Source organism: Eschrichtius robustus, chromosome 2 (genome assembly GCF_028021215.1).
Source record: "Eschrichtius robustus isolate mEscRob2 chromosome 2, mEscRob2.pri, whole genome shotgun sequence".
In the NCBI taxonomy this organism is placed as follows: domain Eukaryota; kingdom Metazoa; phylum Chordata; class Mammalia; order Artiodactyla; family Eschrichtiidae; genus Eschrichtius; species Eschrichtius robustus.
Window position 1 is genome coordinate 61,772,354 of NC_090825.1, and position 13,131 is coordinate 61,785,484.

Here is a 13,131-nt window from a genome sequence, read left to right on the forward strand (position 1 = left end):
AATGTTGAAATTTCCAACTTTAATTATGGATTTTTCTCTTTCTTCTTTTAGTTTTACCTTCATGTAGTTGGACATTCTTGTTAAGTAGATATATATTTATGATACATTTTCTTTGTGCTTTGAATTCTTTATCATTATGTAGTTTCCCTCATTATCCCTGGTATAATAATCCTTTTTTGTCATCTATTTTATCTGATATTATGACAACTATTCCAGCTTTCTTTTAATTTATGTTTTCATATTATATCTTTTTCTATTCTTTTACCTTTAACCTACTAATGTTTTTATATTTATAGTGACGTTTTTTGGTAGGCAATCTTTATTTGGGTCTTGCTTTTGCATCCAAGTTGGCAGTCTATCTATATTAATTGTGCATTTATGCCATTTACATTTATTGATCTGATTAGATTAGAATCTGTCTTTTTACAAACTATTTTCTGTTTGTTCCAACTGTTGTTTCTTTTTTATTCCTTTTTGTCTTCTTCTGGATCAATTGAGTATTTGTAAATAATTTTATGTTCTCCTATGTCTTCATTATTTCTGCCTCTTATCAAAATCTTTTTTAGTGATGCCTGAGTTTTTATAGTATACATTTTTAATTAATCTTGGTCTGTGTCCAAATTATAATATTCCTATTCATGTGTACTGTAAGGACCTCCCAAAAGATTACTCCCATTTTCTTCCCCAATTGTTTGTGCTATTTTTGTTAGGTATTTTATTTTTACATACACTAGAAATACACAATGCATTGCAATTACTTTTGCTTCAGACAGTTGTCTCTTATAAAAATTAAAAATAGAGAGAAATGAATTTTATAATGGACTTCATTAAAGCCATTTCAGCACTTTTCATTTTCTTATTTAGACCCATGTTTCTGTCTCATATCATAATTGTTTTGCCAGAAGAATTTTGTTAAATATTTCTTTTAGTACATGTCTGCTGGTAACCAGTCCTTTAGTTTTTCATTTTTGAAAGATATTTTTATTGGGTATAAAATTCTGAGTTCAGGTTTTTTTTTTTTTTTTTTTCCTTTCTGTATTTTAAACACATCACTTTGATGTATTCTGGCTTGCAGAGGTTTTGATGAGATGTCTGCTATAATTCTTGTTCTGTTTTTAAAGTATTTTTTTCTCTTTCTGCCTTCAAGTTTTTTTCCTTATTTCTGATTTTGGGCATTTTGATTATGATGTGCATGTTTGTGTGTTCATTTGTGTGTGTTTTGGTGTGTATCTTTAGTGTTCTCTAATGTTCTTGGATTTGTCATTTGGAGTATTTAGTTAATTTTGGAAAATTCTCAGTCATTATCTGTTCAGGTAATTCTTCTGCCACTTTTTCTTTCTTTTTTTTTTTTTTTCTGGAATTCCTGTTATACGTATGTCAGGCTGCTTGATATTGTCCTTCAGCTCTTAGATGCTCTGTTCTTGTTTTGTCCACTCTTTTTTTTTATCCTTGCATTTCGGTTTGTATAGTTTCTATCTTCAAGTTCACCCTCAGCTGTACTGAGTGTATTGATGAGCTTGTCCAAGGTATTCTTCATGTCTATTACCATGGTTTTCATTTCTACCATAGTCATTTGGTTATTTTCTATAGCTTACTTATATGCTGAGAGTCCTCTTCATTCATGGTATCTACCTTTTTGACTGGAGTCTTGAACATATTAATCATAGTTATTTTAAATTTCTTATAGTGCTAGATACCTCAAAACTCAAGCTGTATTATTGTTCAGTGTTCTTTGTTGACAGAAGTGTCTTAGAGGCATATTTGTAGGAAAAAAATATATGTTCTTAAGTTTTCTCTTTGATAAGAGCATAACCTTGTGTAATATGATGAAAACAGTTTAATTGTGACCTAGAGTCTAACCAATGTTAACTTGACTTCTATTTTGCTTTAAATTAATTAGTTTTGCTGTTCAAAGGTAATTTGAAAATGGTTGGCTATTGGCTGAGTTTAGCTGTTTAATGCTTTCTAAATTGAATGGCAATTCAACTGTGAGATTTTAGTTGTCACTCAAGAAAATCTTTGACTAATCAAGTAAAAGTTTTAGTAAATTTTAGTCCTTATTTTCTTATTAGCTGCAAAATACTATTCTGTCTATTGTATCCTCCCTGACTTTTTCTAAAAGGAAGTATTTTAAAGAACCTAAATTATTACAAATGAAAAAATTTATAATCTTCTCATATAAGAAAGACTGAGCATTTGGGATTAATTTAATGTAAATAGTGGTATTCTATTGATTGATGATTAGCTTTCTTGGACAAGATGGAATTAAAATAATATCCTAGAGCTAGTTTTATCACATGGTTAAAAACATCAGGATACACAGACAGGTCTCAGCATTTCTGTTACTAGCTCTGTTTTTGGATCATTTAACCTCTCTAAATCTGTTTATTCATCAGTAAAATGGAGTCAGTATTAGTGTCTACCTCATGGGGGTAATGTAAGCATTAAATGGGTAATGCATGTGTTTGCCATGGTTCCTGGCACATAATGTTGAACAAATGTTAACTGACTCCCTATTTTGTAATATCAGCTAAGTATAGAAGATCCAAAGCTTGAACCCAGGTTGTGGACTAGGTTTAAAATTGTCCAAGTTTAAAATTTCATTACATACAAACTTTATATTATGCCCCCTGCTTTTAGCAGAACACAGATGGAAAGAAGACAAAGTCTAGGGTCCCTTCCACCCTAGTTCTATGCATTTTAGTTTAGGCTAGTGAGTGTTCTTAATAGATTTTGTATCACAGACTCCACTGTGAATCTAAAATTTGTGACTCCTCTTCCTAAAAAGATACAAACATGCAAAATATTATGCACAATTTGGGTGGGCTCGTGGTGCTGCCTTTTAAAGCCTACTTATGGAACCCTGTTCTTGGGGAAAGAATTGATTTTGGCACAAAAGCATTAGGGGGAGAATGAGGCTGGTTTAGATAGCCTTGCATCTCAAAGTGACTAAGACAAGGAAAGCAGCTGTATTTCTTAGGTTCCTTTTTATTCTATTGCCTTTACATCATCTGCATCATCAGGAATTTTATGTCTTACTTGATTCTGGTAGTAATGAAGTTACCAACCATGTCCCAGAAATTTTCAAGATTTTATCAGAAGCCAAATGTCACTTCTGTAAGCAGAATATTACTTCTGTGAGCAAAATTGTTTGCAGTGCAGTACTGTACTGGTGTAAGAGAGGTATCAACAAGTAACATTTATTGATTGTTTCCTATGTGCCTGTACATCCCCCACTAAGCACTTTGCATGTATTATTTCATCCATATAAAGGTAGATTCCACTGTTATTCCTATTTTGCAAATAGAAGATCTCAGATTTAGGCCTAAATTTTCTTTGAAGTTACACAACTTTAACTGGAGGAGTCAGGATTCAAACTCAAATCTTTCTCTAAAGCTACATGCTCTTAACTACTATGGTGAGTTACCAAAGGTAAAACATTTAGTACTTTAGTTAAGTTGTACCCATTTATTGTGGTTAAGTGTAAAATTTCTGTTCTCCCTTTTAAAATAATGAAATACTTTGTCTTCCCTGATTCTTCAAACTGTAGTTGTGATTAATCTCTGTTATTGATATGTACTGTGAAATAAAAGATTTATGTGATCTTTATACAGTTTTTCTGAGATTTTTAATAATAATTTAGGGAAGGACATTTTTATGACAGGTGTACTATAACTTGTCAGTATGTTATTTGAAGACAATTAAACCAAAAACAACTGGCTTATTTGAGATTAAGTTTTCCAATAGGCTTTGATCTGGAAGAGCCAGGATGGCAAGCAATAGGAAGCTTTTATTATTTACTTATTTATTCTGATGAAGAAGTTGGTTACATAGTTGGATCTATTATGAATAAATATTCAAAATACCACAAGTACTTCACTGTAAACTGAGGTGGATTACAATTTAAAACTACTTAGCTTAAATCAATTGATAGTGTTTTTCTAACTGTAGTTCTACTCTTTCGTCTTCGGATTAAAATGGCTGTGTACAAGCTGGGTTGTTTAAACAGTCTGCTTCGTAACCTCTTTCTATATACAAGACCCATCGCCTTTGCTTTTGGATGCCAATAGACATTGTCTACACCCGCAATGATGTTTTTTCTTCTGGACCTTTTCTGATTCTGGCTCTGGTACAGCCCTCCACTTGAGGGGTTATCTGGCCCTGTAAGAGCTTCACAGCCTTACCTGGCTCTTAAAGCAACTCAAATGAACTTGAAATTCATGTGATGATTGTATTGTTTAAGTTTACATTTTACAGAGTTTTCTACTATTTCGTATATGGGAGATTATTTATACTTAATGTGCTTTCTAGCATTATGACTACCTCAGTTTTTTTGCATATGTCTTTAATAAATTTTAGGCTTTTGGCAGGGAATTGCAACCCGGTATTGTAAAATCGTTTTCACAGGGGAGTCAGATTCACTTTTTTATATTGTTTTGATGTGAAGAACTATATTTTCAGTGACTGCTTGTGTAGTTAAAAACAAAGTAACCTTTTAAAAATTTGAATTTGATTTTACATTTGTAATAATTTGGACAGATTAGATAGAGGAAGATTTGTGCACTCTTGGAAGAGTCCAGATAGTTGAGTAAGTGCTGGCACATAGAGTTTAAATCTCAGAGAAAGTTGAAGTATTTTTAAAATAATCATTTATATTAGCATGGTAAATGTACACAAAATGAATTTTACTGTCTCCTTGTCCAGAAACAGGAAAGTTGGTTGATAAAATGAGGTAAACAAAGTCTTCTGAGAAAGATATTTAGCCTCCTTCAATAGTAAAAGTAGAAAAAATGAGTTTTAAAGACTCCGAGGTTTCCGTTTCATCAACTTAGTATACTAGCTGTGCTTTTATAGGTACTAACTGTACCTATAAAAGAGGAAGGTGAACCAATTTTTACATTCCTCCATTTGTATTTGAGAGCAATGTTTTAGAAGTAGTTCCTTTTTAGTAGGACAGCTTAAGTTTTAAAACATATTCTGTACCTTGTAATAGATTTCTTAGAGGTTGTTATTAGGCAGTTTCAGCTTCTATACTATATCTGTGAGCTTGGAACTAAGTAGAAAGATCCCTCTTAGGTAACTGAAATAGCTGTTGTGAAGCCTTTAGAATTAGTCTATTTATGAAGCCCTTATTCAGAGAATGTATTACATATATAATTTTAACCATTCTGATATTCTGGTTTCTTGGTACATAGATAATAAAGCAAGATAATAATTAACAAGAAAAAAGAAAATATCTATGAACCATGCTCATATAAACAAATGATAAATAAATGAAGTGGAAGGGACAAATCTTCTCTAATGAAGACTTCCAAAAATGTGTTTTGGGGTTGGAATAGTCACTGGGATGAACAGGAATGGAGTAAACTTAGGACATTTGAAAATCTTGCCAAACAAATCAAATTCAACAGTATGTTTAAAGATACTGTGTTATGATCAAGTGGGTGCAGCTTATTCTTGGAATTCAAGGTTGGTTTAATATTAGAAAATTAGTTATTGTAATTCACCATATTACAGACTAAAATAGAAAAACCATATGATCATCTTAATTGATGCAGAAAAAGCATTTGACAAAATCTAACAACAATCAGTTTGATGATAAAAACAATAAACTGGGAATAAAAGGTAGCTTTCTCAACTTGATAAAGGGCATCTATAAAAAACTGTAACAGCTAACATCATACTTAATGGTGAAAGACTGAAAGGGGTTTCTGCTTAAGATCAAGAACAAGACACGGATGTTCATTCTCACCACTTATATTCAAATTGAAATGGAAGTTCTAGCCAGTATAAACAGGCTGGAAAACCAAGTAACAGGCATCAAATTAGAAAGGAAAAAGTAAAACTGTCTTTATTCACAGATTACATAATCATCTATGCAGAAAATATAAATGGAGAGATAATATCTTGTTAATGGATTGGAAGACTCAACATTATGATGATGTGAATTCTCTCAAAATGGATCTATAGATGCAATGCAATCCCAATAAAAATCCCTGCATGTTGTTTTACAGAAATGAACAAGGTGATTCTAAAATGTATATAGAAATGTAATAGTCTAGAATAGCCAAAACAACTGCGAAAAAGGACAACAGATTTGGAAGATTAACACTACAAATTTGAAGACTTATTAGAAAACCCAGGTAATCGTATTGACATAAATGTTGAAATATAGAACAGTGAGACAGAATAGAGTGTCCAGAAATAAATGCACCCATATATAGATAACTGATTTTTTAGAAAGGTAAAAAAGTAATGCAGTATAGAAAGGACAGTCTTTTTAAGAAATTATGCTGAAATAATTGCATACCTGTATGCAAAAAAGAACTTTAATCCATACCTTATACTATATTTTAAAAATTAACTAAAAAAGGGACATAGACTTAAATGTAAAACCAAAAAAATATAAAACTTCTGGAGAAAGACAAGGAAAAGAACTTTGTGTCCTTGTCTTTGGCACAGATTTCTTAGATACAGCAATAAAATCAAGATCCATAAAAGAACAAATTGATAAGTTTTGTCTTTTTATGAACTCCAATTTTTCTTCTTTAAAAGACACTCTTGGGATTTCCCTGGTGGCACAGTGGTTAAGAATCTGCCTGCCAATGAAGGGGACATGGGTTTGAGCCCTGGTCCGGGAAGATCCCACATGTGCGGAGCAACTAAGCCCCACTCACCACAACTACTGAGCCTGCTCTCTAAAGCCCATGTGCCACAACTACTGAAGCCCGCATGCCACAACTACTGAAGCCCATGAGCCTAGAGCCCATGCTCTGCAACGAGAGAAGCCACTGCAATGAGAATCCCGTGCACTGCAACGAAGAGTAGCCCCCGCTCGCCACAACTAGAGAAAGCCCACACGCAGCAACGAAGACCCAACACAGCCAGAAATATAATTAATTAATTAAAAAAAAAAAGTTAAACTTATACCTATGTGTTCTAGCCATTCCACTTCTAGATAGTTACCCAGGAGAAAAAGAAATATATGTTCATATGTAGACATATGCATGAATGTCCATGGCAGCTTTATTTATAGAAGTAAAAAACTAGAAACAATCTAACTGATCATCAACAGGTGAATGAATAAACAAACTGTGGTGTACTGTACAATGGAATACTACTCAGCAATGAAAAAGAATGGACTTTTGTTACATGTAGCAACATGAGTGAATCTGAAAATGTGCTGAATGAAAGAAGGCAGACAAGAAAAAAGTGTATACTGTATGATCCCATTTAAATAAAACTCTAAAATATGAAACTGTAGTGACTGAAAGCAGTGGGTGGGGAGGGAGGGATTAACCAGGAACACAAGGAAAATTTTGGAATATGTTCACTGTTTTGATTAGAGAAGGTTCATAGTTATATACTTATGTCAAACCTTACCGAATTGTATATTTTAAATACTTGCAGTTTATTGTATGTTAATTATAATTCAGTGAAGCTATTTAATAAAAAATAAAAGGAAAACAAAATAATTTTTCTTTTGCCAAGATGTTTTGTTGGGCAGTTGGAAATTGAAAGGACAAAGTGAGGCTGGAATAATAATAACAACATTGTCTAGTATTTGGATAAACGGTTCACATACATTATTATGTTATTATTTTAATTTCAAGTCTCAGGTAGTTGCCACTGGTATTTTTAAAAATATTTTTTAATGTTTGAATGTCAGTCTACAAGTGAATGTAAAGGCATTGAGAACAATGACATTTTCCCCTTTCTTTTTCTCCCTACTCTCTTTCTTTTTAAAAACAGGAGTGACAGTTCATTCAGATTCTTTGTATTCTTTTTCGTCTATATTTGTCAGTTTGCTGTGCATGTACTCCAGGCTGCAGGATTTCATAATTGGGGTAACTGGTAAGTCATTTACTTTAATTACTCTAGTTATAATCTGTTCATCTAGTATCTTAATATAATTTTTGGATTCCTAAAAATATTTGACATAGAAAAACCAGATCAGCAGAAGTATACAAATAATAAAAAATGCAATTTTAAAGTTTCCTAAGGAATAACCTTTGAAGGAATTTAAGAAAAGGGTACCTGTTATGTGTAAAGCGCTATTTTAGGTATACAAACATATTTTCATACACACACAAATGCGTGTGCGCACACATACACACACATCTTTGAAAAGTGGAGTCACTGCATGCACATATATGGATATATCTTTAAACAAATAGAATCGTTCTTAGCATGGCAAAATGCTCACTCAGTGGGGGACCCTTAGAAACTGAGACTATTTGGACACAGGTTAGAAGGTCATAGATTTATATCTTTCTTCAGACACTCTGGAGCAAACATTCCTTGAATGAAATGGTGCATAGAAGAGTACCTATGTATAAAATCACCCCTCCCTCTCTTCTTTCTCTTACAACCATTCCGAACAGTTGAATTTTTATAAGCTAAAAGCATGTGCGAGGCAACTTTGCTGCGCTACGTACATAAACTGAAATGATCATGTAACTAGAGTGTATTTGAAGACTTACATTTAGTATGCTACTACTGAATTAGAGTAGTCACTGGAAGTCAGACAACTGTTGATAGCTTTGCAGATCTAACGGGCATATATACATGCAGAGAATTTATTTGGGTATTTTAAATCAGTTCTAGGAAAGAGTAGCATTCATTATGATTTTTAAAAGTGTTTAGTCTTTAGCATTTGAGAGAAAGAAAATGTTTTAAATGTTTAAAACATACACTGCTTATGTTAACAGCACTTTTTGTATTCTAATGAAACGTAAATAATTTCTTTTGCTTTTTTTTTTTTTTTAAATAAGTTTATTTATTTTTGGCTGCATTGGGTCTTTGTTGCTGTGCGCAGGCTTTCTCTAGTTGCGGTGAGTGGGGGCTGCTCTTCGTTCTGGTGCACGGGCTTCTCATTGCGGTGGCTTCTCTTGTTGTGGAGCACAGGCTCTAGGTGCACGGGCTCCAGTAGTTGTAGCACGCGGGCTCAGTAGTTGTGGCTTGCAGGCTCTAGAGCGCCGGCTCAGTATTTGTGGCGCACAGGCTTAGTTGCTCCGCGGCATGTGGGATCTTCCCAGACCAGGGCTCTAACCCGTGTCCCCTGCATTGGCAGGTGGATTCTGAACCACTGCGCCACCAGGGAAGCCCTTCTTTTGCTTTTTAGAACAGACTTAGAAAAAAGTGTTAAAATTGAGCACAGCAGCATGTGAGGTGACTAAATAGCACAGGAATCTGCTAATGAGGGTGCATACAAGGTGACCTGTTGTAAGGTAGACCTCATGTAATTTAGCAGACTTCAAAAAATTAGACTCTTTATTTTGAGATAATTGTAGAGTCACAGACAGTTATAAGAAATAATGCAGAGAGATCCCAGGTATCCTTTATCCAGTTTTCCCCAGTGGTAACATATTGTAAAACTATGGTATAATATAAAAATCAGGATCTTGACATTGATACAGTGAAGACACAGGACATTCCCATCACCAAAGGATCCTTTATGCTGCCCTTTATAGCCACACTCACTTCCCTCCTTAACCCCAGCAATCACTAATCTGCTTGTCATTTCAAGAACGTTATATAAATGGAATCATACAGTTTGTAAACTTTAGCTTTTTTCACTAAGCATAGTGCTCTGGAGATCATCCAGGTTGTTGTGTCTCAGTAGTTCATCCCTTTTTATTCCTGAGCAGCATCCATGGTATGGATGGACCACAGTTTGTTTAACCATTCACCAGTTGAGGGACCTTGGACTGTTCCTGGTTTGGGGCTATTCTGCTAAAAACATTCGTGAACAAGTTTTTGTGTGAACATAAGTTTTCATTTCTCTGTGATAAATACCCAAGAGAAGAGTGTAATTGTTGGTTCATATGGAAGTTGCATGTTTAGTGTTTTTAAATTTTTATTTATTTACTTATTTATTTTTAGATGATTTTTTTTTTTTGGCTGCACACCACAACCTGTGGGATCTTAGTTCCCTGACCAGGGATTGAACCCGGGCCCTTGGTAATGAGAGCCAAGGGAGTCCTAACCACTGGGCCCGCTAGGGAATTCCCTGTTCAGTGTTTTTAAAAAACTGACAGTATTTTCCAGAATGGCTGTACCATTTTACAGTCCCAGCTACAACATATGAGTGATTCAGCCTCCACATCCTCACCAGCCTCTGGTGTTGCCAGTACTTTTTTTTTAAGTTGTTCTGATAGGTGTGTAGTGGTATCTCGCTGTGGTTTTAATATTTATTTCCTTAATGACTCATGACGTTTTATCTTTTCACGTGCTTATTTGTCATCTATATATCCTCTTGGTGAAATGTCTCTTCATGTCTTTGCCCATTTTCTTTTTTTTTGGTTGCGCTGGTCTTCATTGATGCGCATGGGCTTTTCTCTAGTTGTGGCAAGTGGGGGGTTACTCTTCGTTGCAGTGCGCGGCCTTCTCGTTGTGGTGGTGGCTTCTCTTGTTGTGGAGCGCGGGCTCTAGGTGCGCAGGCTTCAGTAGTTGCAGCACACAGGCTCAGTAGTTGCGGCACTCGGGCCCCAGAGTGCGTGGGCTTCAGTAGTTGTGGTGCGCAGGTTCTAGAGTGCGTGGGCTTCAGTAGTTGTGGCATGTAGGCTCAGTCGTTGTGGTGCAGGGCTTAGTTGCCCTGCGGCATGTGGGATCTTCCCGGACCAGGGATCGAACCCGTGTCCCCTGCATTGGCAGGTGGATTCTTAACCACTGACCACCAGGGAAGTCCTTTGCCCATTTTCTAATTGAAACCTTTTAATTTTAAGAATTTATTTTTACTGTTGAGCTTTGAAGTTTCTTTATATATTTTGGATACTAGCCCTTTGTTGAATATGTGGTTCTCAAATATTATTTTACATAATTCAGCAGAATTTAAAATGAACTTTAAAAAATAATAATGAAATCATAGGCTTAAAAAATGTAGAATCTCGTGGTACACATTTAAGGCTCTGGATTTTGGTGTTTAGGTTTGAATTCAGACTGTGCTGTTTTTATTAGCTGTGTGACCTTGGGCAAGTTACTGAATAATCTTGGTGACTCAGTTTCTTATCCTTCAAATAGGGATTAAAAATAGTATATATCATAGCGGGTTGTTGTGAGAATTAAATGAGTTAATACACGTAAAGAACTTGGATGTTGCCTGGATCATAAATGCTGAAAATGTGTTAGTTATTATGCTGTTTTTAAAAATTGTGCATTAACTTATTTGCCTAATTTTAGTTTTCTTCTTTTAATTTCATAGCGGTTGGATTTCATCCCTTACTGGTCTCAACAAAAGTATTCCTGTTGGAATCATGATGATAATCATAGCAGCACTTTTCACAGCATCAGCAGTCATCTCACTAGTTATGTTTAAAAAGGTAAGTGAAATTTTATGTCTGTAAATTTTTTTAGTGAACCTGATATTCAGTTCTCATTTTCCCATTTTGCTCTTTATTTAGTGTAACCTCAAGCCATTTGGTTGTTGTTCTTATGCAGGTTTGCTCTCTGAGGATTACTTTTTACAATTAAAAGTTATGCATAGATAAATTTTAGAGAATTGCATCACATTTAATGTTTCCTGTAGATAGGGAATATTTTTAAATTCTGTTAACTGAAGGCTTCTTTTATCAATTGAAGAGTCAATCTCATTTTTAAAATTTGTACCTTTTTATATATTCTGATTTCTTTTTTTGAATATGAAACATAGTAGACCGATTAGTAAATAGAAGTAAAACTCTTGGGTGGTATGTGCATTTTATTTGTATTTAAAATTTAAAGACACTAAATTATTTTATCTAAGAGTATAAAGTGAGCTGGTAACAGATTCAGGCTGGATTATGGACTGAATTTTATTTTTATTAACTGCCCAATTATCTTAGCTATACAGTTGGCCCTCTATATCCACATGTTCCACATCCTCTAATTTGAGCAACTGTGGATTGAAAATACTAGGGGAAAAAAAAATTCCAGGAGGTTCCAAAAAGCAAAACTTGAATTTGCCACACAATGGCAACTATTTACATAGTATTTACATTGTTTTTACAACTATTTATATAACATTTACATTATATTAGGTTTTATAAGTAATCTAGAGATGATTTCAAGTGTACGTATGGGACAGATGTGGGGAGGATGTGCGCAGGTTATTTGCAAATACTACGCCACTTTGTATAAGGGACTTGAACACCCTCAGATTTTGGTACCCATGGGCGTGGGGATGAGGGTATCATGGAACCAATACCCACAGATGCTGAGAGATGACTGCGCCTCCTCCTGTAGAATTCCCATGGCTGTTTTCACTGCCTTAAAGAAAATCATTCCATAGGGTAGGAGAAAGGTCAGGTTTTTTTATATATGAAGTTTTATCATGCCTTGGGTATGTGTTTTTGATATTCTGCACATGTTCCAACATAATATAGAGACCCTGTGAATAACACCTATGTTTTAAAATAATACTTTTTGGTGGGTCTCACATTAAGGAAAATAAGTCCTTAAAACATTTTTTCTTTGTTTTTTTTTTTTTACTCTATGGCAACTTGAGAATATGTACAAGGATTGCACAGAAATAACTGTACCTTATATTTAAGAAAACTGCGTTCTTGAAATATTTTGCTTGTACATTTGTCTTTAATCCTCAAAACTCTGTGAAACCTAGGCTATGTTCTTTCTGTCCATATTTTGCTACTCATTTTCCCTCTTAAAAGCTTTTACTTCTTTTTAGAAATACCCATATATAACTATTGAAACTCTGCTTTCTAAAGTTACTAGATCCTATACCAGCCTTTTTTTCCGTTTTCCTCCTCTTTGGACTCTGAAGCCTTCTATTCTACAGGTGGCCCCTCCTCCTCAGCCTTTATGGTTATGTTCTGATTCTCCTGCCTCTGAGGCTAGTCTTTCTCCTTCATTTCTTTGTTCAGCTCTTAAGTAAAAGTCTTCTTAAATGCAGTCAGGTCTCTGCTCTTTGTGGTTGCTCTACAGTATTTTTACCTTGGGAATTTCAACCTCCCTCATTGTTTCAGTTTCTTCCCTACATGCATGAACTAGAATGTTGGAGTTGAAAGACAATGCTTTACACAAACATTTAGTTGCATCTTCAGGTGGCTGTTTTATATCTCCAGTTGATTGGTATCATCATCTCACAGTAATGCATCATAAACTCATTCTTTTCTCAGAACCAGCACTGCTTCC

General features: G+C 34.5%; 1 protein-coding gene across 1 annotated transcript in view; it reads left to right on the top strand.

The window, feature by feature from the left end:
• The window catches only part of SCAMP1 (secretory carrier membrane protein 1), a 112,608-nt gene that overhangs the window by 79,465 nt on the left and 20,012 nt on the right, over nucleotides 1-13,131 (top strand). Inside the window, exons 7-8 of the mRNA XM_068535553.1 lie at nucleotides 7,753-7,854; nucleotides 11,204-11,321. Of these exons, the coding sequence (XP_068391654.1) occupies nucleotides 7,753-7,854; nucleotides 11,204-11,321 (220 nt within the window). The remainder of the gene's footprint in view (nucleotides 1-7,752; nucleotides 7,855-11,203; nucleotides 11,322-13,131) is intronic.